The sequence below is a fragment of the Conger conger genome, chromosome 3 (assembly GCF_963514075.1).
Source record: "Conger conger chromosome 3, fConCon1.1, whole genome shotgun sequence".
NCBI lineage: Eukaryota > Metazoa > Chordata > Actinopteri > Anguilliformes > Congridae > Conger > Conger conger.
Window position 1 is genome coordinate 73602707 of NC_083762.1, and position 20262 is coordinate 73622968.

At 42.1% G+C, this 20262-nt stretch overlaps 1 protein-coding gene across 2 annotated transcripts; it reads right to left on the bottom strand.

Annotated features, from left to right (window-relative positions):
* Positions 1 to 11381: 11381 nt before the first annotated feature.
* LOC133123940 (leukocyte cell-derived chemotaxin-2-like) lies at positions 11382 to 18385 on the bottom strand. Of its 2 annotated transcripts, XM_061234682.1 has the most exons (9): positions 18224 to 18382; positions 17281 to 17328; positions 16980 to 17027; positions 16720 to 16785; positions 16447 to 16512; positions 16188 to 16253; positions 15894 to 15999; positions 15313 to 15464; positions 11382 to 11828 (listed from the first exon to the last, which is right to left on the bottom strand). In XM_061234682.1, exons 1-9 carry the CDS (start codon positions 18264 to 18266, stop codon positions 11662 to 11664), a joined length of 762 nt encoding a protein of 253 aa, XP_061090666.1. In that variant the 5' UTR covers positions 18267 to 18382; the 3' UTR covers positions 11382 to 11661. The 2 variants fall into 2 exon arrangements, with proteins under 2 accessions (XP_061090666.1, XP_061090667.1); XM_061234683.1 differs by lacking the exon at positions 17281 to 17328 and having other exon boundaries at positions 18224 to 18385.
* Positions 18386 to 20262: the final 1877 nt, after the last annotated feature.

A 20262-nucleotide genomic window follows, 5' to 3' on the forward strand; every position in this document is an offset into this window, starting at 1 on the left:
CTAGATCATTACTATGTTAAATGCAGTATTGGATGTAGAGTGGTGTGTAATATTAAATATCCACAGGTGGCGGTTTCTCACAGATTTATAAAATTGGGAAATATATAGCTATGGCAATAACCAGGGACTGACAGAACCCCAACACAGCATAGAACAGTAAAACTGAGCTGAGCTCGTAAGAAAACTGTGTGTGTGTATATGTGTGTGTGTATGAAAGAGAGAGGGAGATACAAATGTTGCTCATTCTTCTGGGTGAAAAACACACAAGCTGCTTTGTATGTGGCAACCTGTCATCAACAAAGAAGCGCAATGCCTGTTAGCATATGCAGTTAATTAATTATTTAATTGTGTACATATGGTAATGTGCATGTACTGCTGACGTTTGTGTTGTACAGTACTGTGCAAAAGTCTTAGGCACCTGTACAGATAAGATTCTTTCAAAAATAATTCAATGAAAGGTCCTAAATAAACATACTATACATTTTACATTACATTTTAGTTTGGCATTTGGCAGAATAGTTAAGAACCAAATCAAATCAATATTTGATTTCGGTGTTAAAACTGCATCACTTCTCCACTTCTCCAACGCAGTTCTATAAGGCAATCAGCAGGGAGGTTGTTCCAAGCATGTTGGAGAACTTGCCGCAGTTCTTCTGCAGACTTTGGTTGACTCCTTGCTTCTGATCTCAGACAGCCTTGATCAAGTTTTTATGTAAAAAGTAATCAATTGTTTACAGTAATATGTTACTTTTTTTAATTAAATACAAAAATTAAATCTTTTGGAAAATGAATATTTGGAAATCTCAAATGTCTTCTTTTATACTAATGCACACAAAAAAATAAACATATATATAATAAAGTCTAGGGTGCCTAAGACCACTGCACAGTACTGTTTGTGTGTACAATATGTGTATATCAGTTAGGTTGTATAATTTTTTGTATAATTTATGTTTTCCTACTGCTATTTGTTCTTTGTAACATTTGCTTTGTCAGGGCAGTGCATGTCATGCCAATAAAGTACTTTGAAACTGAAAATAAGTTTGAGATAGAAGGGGGGGGGGGTCAATCTCATATTTCCATAAAGTCTTTGTCATTAACACTCACAGATATTTCTGTTTCATTCAGTCTTTTATTAAATTGCAGCAGGTGAAGAAATTAAATTGGCATGTTTTCCAGGAAAGTGTGATAGACCGCCAGCAAACGTTCAGTTGAAGCCAGATATAACTTTCATAACTTTTCAGAATTCAAGAATGAAGCTGGTCTCCCACACGTCTATTCCCTGAGACACAGTGATGTGCCTCTCCTGCAGTCCCATTGTACATACTTCAGATGTGGCGTGTGTCATTGGAGCCCAGTTATGAAGCCTCTCGTATAGAATTAGAGGTTGTAGAAGAGGTGAACTCCTGTCTCTGGTGTGAGAATGAAGGTGTAAAACGATGAGAGGATGGCTACTGCGGATTCTCACGGGCTTCAGAAGTACTTGGTCATCTTGGAATCATCTATCAACTGACCCGTTCAGCCCCAAGCCCCATGGCTTGGCCCAAGGGATCCCAAGGGATTTTGGCTTTGGTTGAGGAAATTGAGAAAGTTGAGAACATTTTGTGTGGTTTTAAAAGGCTCAAAACAATATAGCAGCCATTTTGATTGGTTGAAAAGGTATAAGGTGGAGAGTGCCTTATGGCACTCTTTGGATTTCATGGTAGTTATGCATGAGTGTAATATTGGTGAATTTTGCATTCTCGCTATCAGAATTATGTTATTGGATTAATGTACAGTATTCAAAACAGCAAATAAGATTGAGACATTCTGAAGATTTGATATATGAAATTCTAATAACAATGTTACAGCCGATACGATAATATATGTATTAGTTATTTTACTTATAACCATAAATTAGATAAGAAATATGTTAATGGGACACCACCAAGAACTGTCTTCAACAACTTATTCCTGGGAGCTAGATTCTGATTTTTAAAAGAGTGTATGTGTTGCACATTACTGTAAATAGAGTAAATGGCATTGTGTAGATAGCCATAACTTATTCTGTCTCTAGTGAGTGGTGTAACTTCTTATTTTGTCTCAAAGTGGGAGATATGCGAGCACTGTGTACATGCAGACCTGGAAAATGTCAAAGATATTGATGCGTCTAAAGAATACTTTTTAAAATTATTTTCAGTGATCAAAATGGCCAAGATGCCGGTGCATGAATGGCTGATTTCACCAGTTGAATTTCCTAGAGCGATAGGCTTCAGTGGAAATCTCTTTATCTTATCAAAATTGGCAGCTAGTCCTGCTCAAACACTCCGTTTATTATTATTGGACAAAAATATTGATGATATGATTGGCCATTACACAGTCATGCATCATTATGTACAGACATAGTCCAAAGGGTGAATTAATTGGCTGTTTATTTGCTTGTCCTGCCTCTATCATAATTTGACTATGTTTTCTTTGAATTATATTCTTCCAGGACAGTTCAGCTTGCTGAAATTTTGTTTTCAGTTTGTTCTCTAACTAAACATTTTTTGTGAAGACTAAAATGCATGTTGAGGTTATTATAAATCATATTCTGTGTGTGTATGTATGTGTTTGTGTGTGTGTGTGTATGTGTGTGCACATGTATTTAAGTGTGTGTTAGAGCGATATGTTACCTGCACTGAGTGAGTCCTGATCTTCAGAAGATTGCTGAACACTCAGCACTGTAGTACAGAGATTCATTATCTTTTAATGAGCAAAAATACTCTTAGCAAGGAAAAAGTAATTTTTTAATCTGAAATATAAAACTAAATTGCTTGTTACGATTATTATATGGCCTTTTTTTGCATTCAACAAGAAACTGACTCCAGATCAGTTGTGACAGGTGGTAACATATTAACCATGAGTGTGCTGGGTGCTGGTACACTCTCAGCAAAAAACTGGACTCCATAGAAGTACCCTATCTACACGGGTTCTTTGTCCGGCAAAATGGTTCTTTATCTGGGAGCTCTCACACTTCACACCTACGTTACATAATGACCTGAAAATGGGTTTTTATTGGTTTCAGATTCTTTACAATATGAAAGCATTTTCTTGTTTAAAAACACTCAGTAACACAAAATAATCATTTTAGCAAATACAGACACTCATTTTGAACTAAAGGACGAAAACATTATTTAAATGAGACCAAACTTTAGGAAAAGTGTGGAAACAAATGATTACAAAGTAAGGAAAACTAAACATTACAAATCTCAACAAAATCATAAGAAACAAAGGAAGAAAGGGTGAATTTAAGACAAAATAATCATTTTAGCACATACAGACACTCATTTTGAACTAAAGGACGAAAACATTATTTAAATGAGACCAATCTTTAGGAAAAGTGTGGAAACAAAGAAAGGGTGAATTTAAGACATCCCAAAATGTGCAGAAATGTAAGGAAGTGGGTCCATTTTGCTCAGGTTGCGGCCTGTAGTGTAGTAGTTAAGGTAAATGACTGGGACACGCAAGGGCGGTGGTTCTAATCCTGGTGTAGCTACAATAAGATACGCACAGCCGTTGGGCCCTTGCGCAAGGCCCTTAACCCTGCATTGCTCATGGGGAGGATTGTCTCCTGCTTAGTCTAATCAACTGTATGTCGCTCTGGATAAGAGAGCTTGCCAAATGCCAATAATGTAATGTAATGGGTTGAGCAGGTGTTGAGGACCCTATGCCCCTCTTGGGGGGGTGGACTCTATGACCAGTCCTTTCCAGTGGTCCACCCCCCATTTCTCTCTCGCCAGGGTCTTGGTGATGTGAAAGTCCAATATCACGCTGTCTTGGAGGAGGTTTTGGATCCTCCTCCGGAGAGTGATCAGGTCTACTGTTGTTTTTTGGTAGACCTTGATGTTCCTTTTCTCCCACAGAACCTGCTCCAAGGTGAGTTGAGTTTTAACTTTTCCATGTTACTCCCTCAGACAAAGCGGAAAGCCATCCGGGTAATTAGCTTCTCGGTGGCTTTGTCTCGGGGAAACACCCTCCCCACATAGAGATAGCCTATCTGATGTTCATTCGCCAGAGCCCCTCACCCACGGTTGTATATTTCTCCCAAAACAGGGACACGGTTACCATGTGGTGGTCAAGAAGTGCACCGCCTTGGTGCAATAGCTGTGCACCCTCAGGCCTGGGGAGAGCAGAAACATATCGATTCTGGACGAGGAGGAGGCAGAGGAACTCACAAACGTGTGTTGGGGACGAGAGGCGCCCCCGGCGTTGCAGAGGGTCGCAGGGGGTTTTTACATTATGCACACACACATGCATAATGACCTGAAAAGGGTTCCTCTATGGAGACTTGCCAAAGAACCTTGTCCCCGCTAACATTCACCTGCATTCTGCTATGACAGGTTACTGCAAGCAGCAAAGACAAACTGTGTGCATGTTGGGTGCTAAGAGCTGTGTATATATCCAACACCCTCAGTGTGAAGACTAGGGTTTGCAACCAAAAGCCTGTTCAATTCCCAGGTGCATGTCCATTGGTTTACCCTATAACCCAACCTATTTACCAAAAATAACATATCACGACTCTAATGATGTTGATAGGTCACGGACATCAGGAAGTCCTGGCATGCAAAGGATATGCAACCAAGTAAAAAAAAAACATAAATTTGGGGGGTATATGTATAAAAATGGCTGTAATTCCTACACTGTTTACCTGATTTAGATATAAATACCTTCAAATCAAAGCTGAAAGTTTGCCCGTTATGTTCATATTTATCGTTTACTCCAATATCCTGTGATAGAGCACTAGAATAACATTAACTTTGTAAATCTCCGAATATTTATCGACCTGACTGTATATCCCATGGGATTGGGTGCCGGAGAAGATCTAGCAATTATCATTCTAATCAAAACTTGTATTGGTAGAGAGCTGTAAAAAATGCAGCTGTACTTTTATGAAGCCAGTCAAGCTTGGCTCAGCCTTGGTGTAAAATCCAGTTAAGACCAGCTTGAAATACCAGCTACCAGCTGTTTCAAAACATAGCTTGAGCTGGACGAACTGGTCAACCGGCTACCAGCTGCTTCAAAACCTAGGTTGAGCTGTTTTTCCAGCATAGAAGTCATGTATTTTATTTATTTGAAAAAACAGTTTCTGGGGGTGTCTCGGTGGCGCAGCCTGTAGAGCACTGACCGCATGCTCATTGCGAGCCGTGACATCGGCGGTTCGAATCCCACCGTCCGACAATTTGTCGCATGTCTTTCCCTCTCTCTCACCCCCATTCTTTCTGTCTCTCTATACTATACTATACTGTCCAATAAAGCTGAAAAAGGCCTAAAAAATATCTTTAAAAAGAAAAAACAGTTTCTCGGTCTGCAGTTCCCTGTCTAACTGCAAAGAGAGAACAATGAGAGAGAGAGTTAAATATATTATAATATATTATGTTTTGCTACATGCTTGGTGTGTACAGTATATTAGGAAATGGACGTTCAGTAATCAGGAATCTTTCGGTATCACCGTCCCTCTGCTCATGCGGATGCCATGTCATATTCACTCTTCCCTTTTCTGCAGTCTAAAGTCATTGCGGTATGTCGCAAGAAGTGTTCAAGAATGAGCCAAAACAAGTTTGCAGCATGGAAACGTTCCAATATCATACCCTGAGTAAGCACAGCAATTAAATTCATCACCAGAAGCCTGTCCATTTAACGTTTTAGGAGGTTACCTCATAAAAGAGATATCACAGTTGTGGAAACTTTGGATACCTAACAAATACACCTGTCATACAGTTTTTTTTAATTACTTTAACTATTCCTTATCCCATGGGGCCCGGCCGGGCACAGCCTGAATTGGTAACGTGGGGTCGCCGCCCTGTGGGCTCACCACCTACAGAGGTCGGCATCGGAGTCGGGTGCTTTTCCCAACGGGCAGTGGGCAACGGCGGGGATCCAGGCGTGCTAATCCTCGGCGTCGCAGACTGGTTCTGGGAACGTGGAACGTCACCTCTCTGGTGGGGAAGAAACTGGAGCTAGTGCGAGAAGCAGAGCGGTGCCAACTAGATATAGTTGGGCTCACCTCCACGCACAGCACTGGTTCTAGAACCAAACTCCTGGAGAGGGGCTGGATTCTGTTCTTTTCTGGAGTTGCCCAGGGTGAGAGGCGCCGGACAGGTGTGGGGATACTCACAAGCCACTAGCGTGAGTGCCACTGTGTTGGATTTTCACCCGGGGAATGAGAGGGTCGCCTCTTTGTGAATACATGTCGCTGGGGGGAAAGCTCTGACTGTCGTTTGTGCTTTACACCAAACAGCAGTTCAGAGTATCCGGCCTTCTTGGAGTCACTGGGCGGCATCCTGGAAAGGGTGCCACCCGGAGACTCCATTGTTCTGCTGGGCGACTTCAACACTCACGTGGGCAATGATAGAGAAATCTGGAAGGGGGTGATTGGGAGGAATGGCCTGCCTGATGTTAACCCAAGTGGTGTCTTGTTATTGGACTTCTGTGCTGGTCATGGATTGTCCATAACGAACACCATGTTCTAGCATAGGGTAGCTCATAAGTGTACTTGGTACCAGAGCACCTCAGGCCAAAGATCGATGATCGACTTTGTGGTCGTATCATCAGACCTGCAGCCGTATGTCTTGGACACTCGGGTGAAGAGAGGAGCAGACCTGTCAACTGATCACCACCTGATGGTGAGTTGGATCAAGTGGCCGGGGAGGCTGCCGGACAGACCTGGGAAACCCAAACATGTAGTGAGGGTGAACTGGGAATGTCTGGTGGAGGCCCCTGTCTGTGAGGTCTTCAACTCCCACCTCAGGAGGAACTTCTTGCGCATCCCAGGGGAGGCTGGGGACATGGAGTCCGAGTGGGCCATGTTCAAAGCCTGCATTGCAGAGGTGGCAAGCAGGAGCTGTGGCCAGAAGGTCATCGGTGCCTGTCGGGGAGGCAACCCAAGAACCTGCTTGTGACACCAGCGGTGAAGGAGGCCGTCAAACTGAAGAAGGAAGCCTTTCGGGCTTGGCTGGCCCAGGGGTCCCCTGAAGCAGCAGACAGGTACCAGGTGGCCAGAAGGGCTGCAGCTTCAGCAGTCGCGGAAGCAAAAACCTGGGTATGGGAGGAGTTTGGGAGGCTATGGAGAAGGACTTTCGGTTGGCCTCAAGGAAGTTCTGGCAAACCATCCGACGACTCAGAAAGGGAAAGCAGGGCTTGTCTCAGGCTGTTTTCAGCAGGGGAGGAGAACTGCTGACCCGGACTGGGGATGTTGTCAGGTGGTGGAAAGAGCACCTCAAGGAGCTCCTGAACCCAAACAACACGTCCTCTGTGGAAGAGGCAGAGCCCGCAGACTCGGGGAATCTGCACCTATATCCCTGGCAGAAGTTGCTGAGGTAGTCAAAAAGCTCCTCAGCGGCATGTCGCCGGGTGTGGATGAGATTCGCCCTGAGATGCTGAAGGCTCTGGACATTGTTGGGCTGTCTTGGCTGACACGCTTCTTCAGTGTCACATGGAGGTCAGGAAAGTACCTACAGAGTGGCAGACCATTTTCACTTGAACGATGACAAAGAGCTAACCTCTCCTGGTCCTCTCATTAGTCACGATGATGTTGTAAGGCGGAAATGATTAACGTCTGGCATTGTCACTCAGGGGGCTGGTCAGCTTGCTGGCTTCCTCTGGTATTGTGGCAATATGTGGCTGTAAAGTAATTTAACCCCAGGAGCATGCACCATTAACCCCCACCATCTCCGCACCCATACGGACAGGAGCCTGTGGGGGAAGACGTCCAGCCGTAAAATTCGTTACGACGGGGCAACATTCTTAACAGCACAGAGAGGTTGTGAGGAAATACTTCCTGCAAGGCCCTGACATTCTCTTGAACCCCCCTTTATTGCTCTATCCCTCTTTACTCAGTCACTAAATGTGTACAGCACTGGATGTTTCATGACTGTATGTGTCTAGGAACTTTGCGTAGAGCTTGTGTGAGTGTAGACACCAAACTCCTTTATTTCACGTTACCCGCTTCCCATACATCGGGTCGCCACCTAGTGACGTCAACATAGACACTGAGATTTAAGGTGATATTATCACAACTCTACAACCCTTTTCTTCCAGAATAGATGCAAATTAAACTTAAAGCATCCACAACACATTTCATAACCTGTGCTTTAGGTATCACTTAACATAACGGGAACATAAGTAAATACTGTAAATGAAACTGTCCAGGCCACCTACCAGAGGAACATAGGATGACACACAACATTGTTCGCAAAGTGCATATTGTCGAGGACCCGGCCCTAGGCCCCCCTGATTGACAGGGATGGGTTAGGCAGGAATGCATTGTTAACCCCTCGCACACGCCATTGAGGTGGTAGCAAGAACGCCCGTAAGAGGAAGAATATGCGGTTCAGAGCTAATGAGCAGCCCTAATTGTCAGCAGAGGAGTCTGAAGTCGGGGGACTTAGATTTAGAGTACTAAGGAGCAAGGTTAAAGGTCTGACTGAGGCCATGCATAGAATGAGTTCCAGCATGACCTTGGAGGAGATTCAACATGCTGAGCGAGCAGTCGGGGAATACCCCAACCCTACAGGGGAGGAGCATAATGCCTGGTTAAAGCAAAAAGATGAGGAAAACAATATAGATGATTGGGAAATAAAAGAGTATGAGGAGATGGAAAAATGTCGGAAAGATAAGGAAAACGGAAGGGATGTCAATACCGAAAGAAGATTAAGAGGCTTTAAGGGCCTTCCTGATTATAGCACGAATAATTTATCGGATAGATTCAAAGGACTAACAGTAGAGGAGTTAAGTGATGAATTACACTCAGCTAGCTGGATGTCCTTTGTAGATCCCTTAAGGCGCCACAAAAAAGAGCACCTGAAGAGTGTATTGAGATGGTGGAAGGCACTTACTTCTGGCTTGTATGAAGTCAAAGTGTGGAGAAAGTCAAGGAGAGACTATGAAATTGAGACAGATACCAGTGATGAATAGGTTCATTAAAAAATTACAAAAGAGCTAGTGTTTTTCCACTCGTATAATGAGATGGGGCGGCACGGTTGATGCAGTGGGTAGCACTGCCGCCTCACAGCAAGGAGGTCCCGGGTTCGAATCCCCGTCGGCCGGGGCCTGTCTGTGCAGAGTTTGCATGTTCTCCCCGTGTCTGCGTGGGTTTCCTCCGGGTACTCCGGTTTCCTCCCACAGCCCAAAGACATGCAGGTTAGGCTGATTGGAGAGTCTAAATTGCCCGTAGGTATGAGTGTGTGAGTGAATGGTGTGTGTGTCCTGAGATAGACTGGCGACCTGTCCATGGTGTATTCCTGCCTTTCGCCCAATGTATGCTGGGATAGGCTCCAGCCCCCCTGCGACCCTGATCAGGATAAGCGGGTTCAGATAATGGATGGATGGATGTTCATTAAAAAAGTTGCATAAGAGATAAATGTCTTTCCACTCGGTATACTGGGGACATTTCTTATCAAAAAAGGTACACTTTTATACAAGTTAAGGATATATAAGGAATAAGCTTTTAGACATTAAAAAAGCCTCTTAGGATTTCGCTGTTGAAGATATCTATGGGCTGTTGAGGAGAGAGCAACGCAGGACAGCTGTAATCAAGCTGGAGTGGCACGCTCCCTCTGCGCGCCACTCCAGGATATGGATATGGAGAACGGAGTGACGTACGTGGTGTTGTGGCAACAGGACTGATGTCGAAAGAGCAATGCAGAACAACTATAATCAAGCTTGAGTGGTAATTATAATCTATATTACTTGTAGAAGTAGGAAAAGTAGCACATAGAAGTTCAACGTTAGAAGTTTCCTTTCATTTTTAGGTCTTTTATTTTTCAGTAAGATACTATATAAGGTAGAAAAAATGTAGAGAAAAGTTTTAGAGTGTCGATGCACATAATATTCTAGGAATAGTTTCTTTTAACTTCCAGAAGGGGGACATTATTACATTACATGACATTATTGGGGGGAGCTAGCGACTGGTAGCTTGAGAGCAACGTGTTGGAGACCCATGGTGTAGGACAACGACTTTTCATTGGCAACAGTATTAAACCAACCAACAATATAAAATATTGAGTTAAATCGAAACAATGTCTTCTAGTGCTCATGGACTGATAGCCCTACTGGTAGGCAATATTACCCCGGCTTGTATTTGGGGGCCGGCCTTTATTTGTCCGAATCGACCACGCCCCCAGCTATTATCCGAGGCCCGGCTTCAAATAGAATCCCGGACACAATTTGAGGATTTACGGTATATTAATATATGAAGATCACGAGGGGCATAGGGAGACATCTAGGCTCTCGGGTTGTTTCATGACATCATGAAGGGGAAGGTCTGTGAACTGAGGGTGGGGGGAAGGAGGTTACAGATTCATACAAAGGGGAAATATACAGCTATGACAATAACCAGGGACTGACAGCACCCCAACAAAGCATAGAACAGTAAAACTAAGCTGAGCTCTTAAGAAAACTCTGTGTGTGTGTGTGTGTGTGTGTGTGTGTGTGTGTGTGTGTGTGTGTATGAGAGAGAGAGGGTGTGCTCATTCTCCTAGGTGAAAAACACACAAGCTGCTTTGTATGTGGCAACCTGTCATCAACAAAGAAGCACAATGCCTGCTAGCATATGCAGTTAATTAATTATGTCATTGCGTGTGTCACACGACATACATATGGTAATGTGCATGTACTGCTGACATTTGTGTTGTACAGTACTGTGCAAAAGTCTTAGGCACCTGTACAGATAAGATTCTTTCAAAAATAATTCAATGAAAGGTCCTAAATAAACATACTATACATTTTACATTACATTTTAGTTTGGCATTTGGCAGAATAGTTAAGAACCAAATCAAATCAATATTTTTTGTGACCACCCTTTGGTGTTAAAACTGCATCGCTTCTCTGAGATAGCCAACGCTCTCCTGCAGTTCTATAAGGCAATCAGCAGGGAGGTTGTTCCGAGCATGTTGGAGAACTTTCCACAGTTCTTATGCAGACTGGTATGCAGATTGGTTGGCTCCTTGCTTCTGATCTCAGGCAGCCTTGATCAAGTTTTTATGTAAAAAGTAATCAATTGCTTACAGTAATATGTTACTTTTTAAAATTAAATACAAAAATTAAATCTTTTGGAAAATGAATATTTGGAAATCTCAAATGTCTTCTTTTATACTAATGCACACACAAAAAAAAACATATATATAGTAAAGTCTAGGGTGCCTAAGACTTCTGCACAGTACTGTTTGTGTGTACAATATGTTAGGTTGTATAATTTTTTGTATAATTTATGTTTTCCTACTGCCATTTGTTCTTTGTAACATTTGCTTTGTCAGGGCAGTGCATGTCATGCCAATAAAGCACTTTGAAACTGAAAATAAGTTTGAGATAGAAGGGGGGTCAATCTCATATTTCCATAAAGTCTTTGTCATTAACACTCACACCTATTTTTGTTTCATTCAGTCTTTTATTAAATTGCAGCAGGTGAAGAAATTAAATTGGCATGTTTTCCAGGAAAGTGTGATAGACAGCCAGCAAACGTTCAATTGAAGCTAGATATAACTTTCATAACTTTTCAGAATTCAAGAATGAAGCTGGTCTCCCACGCGTGGGGGGAGTGTTTTACGGGATCAGACGGGCGATTGGAGAAGAGGTGAACTCCCGTCTCTGACATGAGAATGAAGGTGTAAAACGATGAGAGGATGGTTGCTCTGGCTCTCACGGGCCTCAGAAGTACTTGGTCGGGTCGGTTTTATCGCACATCTGCACGTGGATGTGGGAGGTGATCCCGGGGTACACAGACTGCATGGGCAGCAGCTTCCCCAGCCTCTGACCTTTCCTCAGGGTCCCGCTGTACTTGTCCGGCTTGACGTAAAACAGCTTGAAACATAAGCCTGCCGAGGAGCAAAGCGGTCAGTGAATACATCCGTCTACCGACTGTGCTCTGCGTAAATCATCTATCTACTGACCCTTTAAGTTCCAATGGCTCCACCTAAATCCCAAGGGGTTTTGTCCTTGGTTGAGAAAAGTGAGGACATAATTCATTACATGTCATGTCATGATCTAACCACCGACCTTGTGGGTCCCAGTCATTCACCTTAACCACTATGCTAAAACAACAAAGCTTAAAGGGTTAATGACATCTCACCAGTCTACATGCAATCTATATTGTATTCACTATTTATATAATATCATGTAATTGCAAAATATTGGTGAAAACATTTTTGCATCTCGGTATCAGAATTATGTTATTGGATTAATGTACCGTATTCAAAACAGCAAATAAGATTCAGAGAGTCTGAAGGTTTGATATATGAAATTCTAATAACAATGTCACACCAGAATTCTTCAACAGCTTCTTCCTGGGAGCTAGATTCTGTAAATAGTGTAGATGGCATTGTGTAGATAGCCATAACTTATTCTGTCTCTAGTGAGTGGCATAACTTTATTTTGCCTGTGCTAGCACTGTGTATACGCAGACCTGTGGGGTGACAATGGCTCAGGTGGTAAGAGCAGTTGTCTGGCAGTCGGAGGGTTGCCGGTTTGAATCCCACCCTGGGTGTGTCAAAGTGTTCTTGAGCGAGACACCTAACCCCTAAATGCTGGTTGGTACCTTGCATGGCAGCCAATCGCTGTTGGGGGGTGAATGGGTGAATGAGAAGCATCTATTGTTGAGGACCCGGCCCTAGGCCCCCCTGATGAGAGATTGACAGAGATGGGTTAGGCAGGAATGCATTGTTAACCCCTCGCACACGCCATTGAGGTGGTAGCAAGAACGCCCGTAAGAGGAAAAAATGCGCGGTTCAGAGCTAATGAGCAGCCCTAATTGTCAGCAGAGGAGTCTGAAGTCGGGGGACTTAGATTTAGGGTTCTAGAGAGCAAGGTTAAAGGTCTGACTGAGGCCATGCAAAGAATGAGTTCCAGCATGACCTTGGAGGAGATTCAACATGCTGAGCGAGCAGTCGGGGAATACCCCAACCCTACAGGGGAGGAGCATAATGCCTGGTTAAAGCAAAAAGATGAGGAAAACAATATAGATGATGGGGAAATGATCATCTGATAATTTATTGGATAGATTCAAAGGACTGACTGTAGAGGAGTTGGGGGATAAATTACACTTGGCTATTAATTTGATGTCCTTTGTAGATTCCTTAAGGCGCCACAAAAAAAGAGCACCTGAAGAGTGTATTGAGATGGTGGAAGGCACTTACTTCTGGCTTGTATGAAGTCAAAGTTTGGAGAGAGTCCAAGGAGAGATTATGACAGGGAGACAAATAACAGTGATGAATAGGCTCATGAAAAAAGTTGCATAACAGATAAATGTCTTTCCACTGGGGACATTTCTTATCAAAAAAGGTACACTTTTATACAAGTTAAGGATATATAAGGAGTGAGCTTTTAGACATTAAAAAGAAGGAAAAAAGAAGAAGAAAGAAGAGAGAAGAAAAAACCCTCTTAGGATTTTGCTGTTGAAGATATCTAAGGGCTATTGAGGAGAGAACAACGCAGGACAGCTGTAGTCAAGCTGGAGTGGCACACTCCCTCTGCGCGCCACTCCAGGATATGGATATGGAGAACGGAGTGACGTACGCGGTGCGGACTCAGCCCAAGAGTTGTGGCAACAGGGCTGTTGAAGAAAGAGCAACGCAGAACAACTATAATCAAGCTTGAGTGGTAATTATAATCTATATTACTTGTAGAAGTAGGAAAAGTAGCACATAGAAGTTCAACGTGATACGTTTCCTTTCATTTTTATGTCTTTCATTTTTCAGTAAGATACTATATAAGGTAGAAAAAATGGAGAAAAGTTTTAGAGTGTTGATGCACATAATATTCTAGGAATAGTTTCTTTTAACTTCCAGAAGGGGGAGCTATAGGATAAGGTAAAGGCCAAAGAGGATGGATATTTGAGGGATGTACCTTGAATTTAACATCTGGTGGAAAGGTGAATTAGAAAGAGCTAAAGGGGTTATATGAACCTTGTATGTGATTAGCAAACTGAAAGATGATATTTAACCTGTCAGCTGTATAACTCTATTCTTTTGATTCTTTTGATTATAATAAAGTATATCTGACTATAATCATATGTGATAAAGGTTATTTTAGAGGAATACAGTGAATACAGGAAATCGTATACCAGATTTGCATCACACCCTTCACTTCGAGACTGGGCTGGAAGTTCTGTAGAACTTACCAGGGCTCCAGGACGTTCGGAGTACTTAAAGGAAAAGAGAGTTCGTCCCCGAGACACCTCCTCATGGGGTACTGCTCGTGGGAACGTGAGGTCTGAGCTCGGCAAGGGGTCCGTGGCTCACGACACTATGGTACAGCGCTTTGGATAAAGGTGCTATATGAATGCCAACCATTTACCATTTGGACATAGTCAAAGATCTTGATGCATCTTTTTTTTTTTTTCAGTGATCGAAAAGGCCAAGATGCATGTATGGCTGATATCACCAGTTGAATTTCCTAGAGCGATAGGCTTCAGTGGAAATCTCTTTATCTTATCAAAATTGGCAGCTTGTCCTGCTGACACTCAGTATATTATTATTATAACAAAACGAATGATGATATGATTGGCCATTACACAGTCATGCATTATTATGTGGATACATAGTCCAAGAGGTGAATTAATTGGCTGTTTATTTGTTTCTCCTGCCTCTATACATAGAAAATCATTCGTATCATTTTTTCTTTGAATTCTATTGTTCCAGGACAGTTCAGCTCGCTTTACAATGCGAACTGAACAAATCTGAAGAACAAAAGAATCAAACTGTAACCAACGAGGTCAATAATTGAACACTGTGTCAACACAGGTTCCCATCTAGACTTTGAAACAACCTGGCTTAATTCCAAAGTCCAGCTTCTGTGTGAATTGTGCTTGTCAATTCTGGTGTAGAGTGTTGTGCCTTATTAGTTCCTGTGTAGAGCATTGTGGCAGCTGGGCTTAGTTTGCGGGACGGAAGCAGGGCAATCCGAGGACCACGCCAAATGGTTAAATAGGTCCACACCTACCAAAGGTGTGCTCCTTTCCACCGGATGCGGCTGAGACCAGGGAACTCCCGCCTGAGAGAGAGTGTGTTGTGTTTGCAGAGCTGGAGAACAAAGCTGAAAAGCTATCAATTGGTTTTGATTTATTTTGCTTTGTTCTCTTAGTTTATTACTTCTGCCCAGAACCTGTGACGGGGAAGGGTGAAGTCTTGTTTACTTTCTATATCGACCTCTCTTTCCCTCTCTTTCGCCCCTCAGCAAAACCCAAAATAGTTTTTGTATCTCCCTATGTCCAGCTCTTGTCCCGGCGTGTGATGGACACACACTGGCATTTGTCATGCTTAGCAACAGGACAGTACTCAGGTGTTTAATGTGGCGAAACATCACCTTGTCTACCGAGGTTGACTCCGTCATTGATGGCGTTGTTTTTTGTGTACGGGACAGCGCGTCCGCCCAGCACCACGTCGAACGGAGCGTAAACCGTCGCACCGTCAGCGCAGACAATGTCCAGGCCCAAGTGTTTGCGTTTACCTCCAGCTCTGTCGACCAAAAAGCATTCACCAAAATCATCTGGGTGTTATTTACAAGGGACTCTATTGCTCATTTTAGCACTTTAGCACGCAGAGGAGTTACGCTCTGTCTATTCTGTCTGTCGTCTATTTATATTCTGTATGACTTCCTTCTCAACGGGCAATGCTCAAATTGTTATTTAACTTTTGTCATGACAGTGCTTTCCTACACTCACTGCTTTTCAAAATGCTACGGTCAACTTTTCAGACAAAACCTGTGTAGTACAGACATGCCTTACTACAGATACCACATCATTCACCTATAGAAGATGACATGTTCTGCTAGTGGTAGTTCGAAAGGAACCTTTCCCTGCAATGACATGGTATGGTCTGAATATACTGTGTCTTTAACTGAAATATTTTCAGCATTTTAAATTAGGCACATTGGTGCTAGCTTACCGACTGGCTCCATAATGTCCACAGCCATATCCTCTGCCATCACATCCTCTCCTCCTGTTACCGGGGTTTCCACTGCAGAGGGCACCAAACTTCAGCAGTTCCGACTCTGAGGATAGAGAACGGCTGCCGTGAATGAGTAAAGATGGATTCAATGACTTACTCTTATCATCAGGCATTTGAATGTGCTTATACCAGCACAGTCATAAGTATACTTAAATCTGTGTGTGTGTGTGTGTGTGTGTGTGTGTGTGTGTGTGCACATGTGTTTAAGCGTGTGTTAGAGCGACATATTACCTGCACTGAATGAGTCCTGATCTTTAGAAGCTTCAGTAGATTCAGAAGATTGCTCACCTCTCGGCTCTGTAGTACAGAGATAGAGAGATGAGAGTTAGTCTTCACTGAGACCACCTTCATTTACCCACAGGCCTGCATTCTCTCAGCAATGCTTTGCCATCACATATCCTTTCCCTTGTAATAAGACTTAAAACCTTCTGTTTTTCTCTCAAGAAAATATTAGCTTGTTTTAAGTTCATGTTTGCTTGACATATGTTACCTGCACTGAACAAGTCCTGATCTTCAGAAGATTCAGTAGATTCAGAAGATTGCTCAACTGATTGCACTGTTGAACAGAGATAGAGAGATGAGAGTTAGAATTTTTGCTTGACAAGTAAAATTGTCTTACCCCTTTGGTAAATCTTGAAATGAGTTAAACTGTCTCACCTTATTGGCAATCTTCTAATAAGCAAAAAATTAATAGAAATAAGATTTTATATCTCAAATATAAGAATGTTCTTATATTCTTCCTCGGACTCAGGCAATTTCTCACCCATTGCACCTGCGCCGAATAAGTCCTGATCTTCAGGAGATTCAGAAGAGTGCTCAGCTCTCGGCTCTGTAGTACAGAGATAGAGAGATGAGAGTTAGTCTTCACTGAGACCACCTTCATATACCCACAGGCCTGCATTCTCTGAGCAATGCTTTGCCATCACATATCCTGTCCTCTTGTAATAAGACTTAAAACCTTCTGTATTTCTCTCAAGAAAATATTAGCTTGTTTTAAGTTCATGTTTGCTTGACATATGTTACCTGCACTGAATAAGTCCAGATCTTCAGAAGATTGCTCAACACTCAGCACTGTAGTACAGAGATAGAGAGATGAGAGTTAGAATTTTTGCTTGACCAGGTAAATTGTCTTACCCCATTAGCAAATCTTGAAATGAGCCAAATTGTCTCACCTTTTCTCATTAGAAAAAAAGTAATAGCAATAAATCTGAAACATAAGACTAAAATGCATGTTGAGATTATTATAAATCATATTTTGTGTGTATGCGTGTGTGTGTGTGTGTGTGTGTGTGTGTGTGTGCATGTGTATTTAAGTGTGTGTTACCTGCACTGAGTGAGTCCTGATCCTCAGAAGTTTGCTCAACACTCAGCACTGTAGTACAGAGATAGAGAGTCACTATCTTTTAATTAGCAAATATACTCTTAGCACAATTTTTTTTTTTTTATAATCTGAAATATAAAACTAAATTGCTTGTTACGATTATTATATGGCCTTTTTTTGCATTCAATAAGAAACTGACTTCAGATCAGTTGTCACGGGTGGTAACATATTAACCATGAGTGTGCTGGGTGCCGGTACACTCTCAGCAAAAAATGCTTCCAAAAGGAACCCTTTGATTCCATGGAAGAATCTACTTCACGGATTCTTTGTCAGGCAAAATGGTTCTTTATCTGGGAGCTCTCACACTTCACCCAAGTTTCAGAATGACCTGAAAAGGGTTCCTCTGTGGAGACATGCCAAATAACCCTTTTTTTCTGAGTATGTCATCCCCGCTAACATTCACCTGCATTCCGCTATGACAGGTTACTGCAAGCACCAAAGACAAACTGTGTGCATGTTGGGTGCCAAGAGCTGTGTTTATATCCAACACCCACAGTGTGAAGACAAAAACCCTGTTCAATTCCCAGGTGTATGTCCGTTGGTTTACCTCATAACCCAACCTATTTTCCCAAATCATTTCAGTGAAATCATGTCATAATAAATCTCCTTCTGCGGTGTAAAGTCACAAATGTGTGATTGGAATGTTCTTAACTGAACATTCTAATGCTGATGTCACAATCACTGCTGGCAGTGGAACACAATGGAGTTCTAGAACACTGAATCAAACTTTTGGAATGAAAGAACACATTTAAAAAACTACTAAACTACACTTCAGAGGTTTTAATTGCAGAATAATTTCATATAGCAAGGACATGGGTTTAACTATGCGACAGTAACTGTTCATGTACAGGCAAAGCTGCAGGAAAGGACTTTAGCAGAAGCTCACCAGCTGAGACCAAGGCAGTCAGAAGAAGGATGGCCGTCCTCATGTTGAAGCCTGTGATGTTGCTGTCCGTGCACCTACCTGTGTTTTCCCAGCGAGGATTGGCTTCTTTTATTGAGAGGCCAACTGATGCTGGGGGATGGGGTGGCCAAGGTCCCCATCCCACTTCCCCAAATCACCAGCCTCCTCTCGCAGAGAGAAGGTGAGAGCAGCAAACACAACAGTTCCTCCTCCTCCAGAAAGCACCCTCCGCAAAATATTGCATGTTCCGCATTTCACCCATTTCTGAGATACACATTTCTCTTTCTCAACATTGAAAGCTTTCATAAGTCTCATAAGTTATCCGTCATGCAATATTCTGCAGTGGTTGCTTTTTAGCAGAGGAACTATTGTTCATTGTTGCTCTAAACTTCCTTCTCTGAGAGAAATATTCAAATAAAAGAAACTAAATATTACAACGCATGTAACTCAATGTAATCATATTAAATTGCAGGTCTGTCCAGCAAGCCGCACTAATGTTAGCTACTGTAGCCAACTATAAATAATCAAGACTGGACGCTTTCCTTTTGTACGCATATTAACATGCCCTCCGCATTTTGCCACTGAATCTGCTAACTCAAACGGTGTTGGTGTGCTGTTTGAAAATCAACCGCTTTCCTATCTAGCAGCCGGAATGTCCCCATAATTCACAAATCAGTGAGGTTCCTGAGATATGAAAACTATAGTAAGAATACTTCAAATATAGGCATCAGCTTCCATGAAGAATTATATAATTGTTTTAAGGAAATGTTTGTTTAAAGGTGTTTCCAGATGGGTGGCAAGGTGGTGCGTCCTGACCGATGGCCTTTCTGTGTGGTGTTTGGATGTTCTTCCCACGTCCATGAGAGTTTGTGCTGGGTGTTCTGGTTTCCTCCTGCAGTCCAGCAACATGCAGCAGGCTAATTGGAGACTTAAATGTCTGCAGGTATGCATGAATTAATTAATTAATTAATGGATGGATGAATGAATGAATGAATTAATTAATGAATGGATGGATGGATGGATGGATGGTGTATTTGATCATGGTTCCAACAGATAATGAAGCCTTGGAGTTTGGTTTCATTTTAAGGCATTTGTAAAGGGTACTACGTATGTTAGTAAAAATCATTCTTCATTAATTATTTCATTAATTCCACTAATGCTTGACAAAGGTGTGTTATGCACTACACATACAAACATTTTTAAAGCACGTGTATCTGAGAGGTCTGAGAGCTACAGAAGATGGACAGTATCAGTCCTGGGTGCAGCGCTGTAGTCAGAAGACACAATGGAGTCAGAAACTACGAAGGGAAAAAAAGTTATTTAGTCAACTCAATATATCCAGCAAGATCTCGTGGAAGAATGTATGAATTGTAAAAATTAGCTGCAAAAAATAATCCATTGAATACATAAAGCACAGATGAGAAATACCTTATATTGCACTGGCGGTGGTGACAGAAGGTCAAGTGAACGCATATTAAGCTACACAGTAATTTATTACCATGTTAATAGTCCTGCATTGACCCTAAGTGGCACGGTTTGCAGTGTATTGGCCATATGAACCACGTAACCTATCAATATCCATGTATTATTATTTTATCTGATGTTATTTTATAATGACTCATTTCATTTTTGTTTTATTATTGCTTGCGTAATTTGTTTGGGTGAGATCCCCCATGGGGTTTATTGTTGTCTTATTGTGCTAATAAATAAATAAAATAAAATATGCATGTATTCTGTAAATGTTGCAGCAAATACAATGTTATGTCAAATACCTCCCCTCAATACATACAGTAGTAGTCCAATTGCAGGGCAATTAGTGCATGGTCAAAATGAGATATTTACAAAAAAGAAAGGGTTAATGTGATAATTGCATAAATCCCTAATTGTTGCATAATGCATAATTCTACTTTTAAGTAAGACTACTTTTTTAACTCAATGAACTCTGCCATTAACTGCCTATTGAGGCACACTGATGAAAATGTTTCCTAAGGATGCACTGCTAATCAATGTCCCTGAACATC

Coding starts and splice junctions, on each gene's coding strand:
- LOC133123940 (XM_061234682.1), bottom strand. CDS start 18,266: ATGAGGACGGCCATCCTTCTTCTGACTGCCTTGGTCTCAGCTG. Junction 17,028..17,280: donor TCAGGACTCACTCAGTGCAG/GTAACACACACT, acceptor TCTGTACTACAG/TGCTGAGTGTTGAGCAATCT. Junction 11,829..15,312: donor AGTCAACCTCGGTAGACAAG/GTGATGTTTCGC, acceptor GCTCCTCGGCAG/GCTTATGTTTCAAGCTGTTT.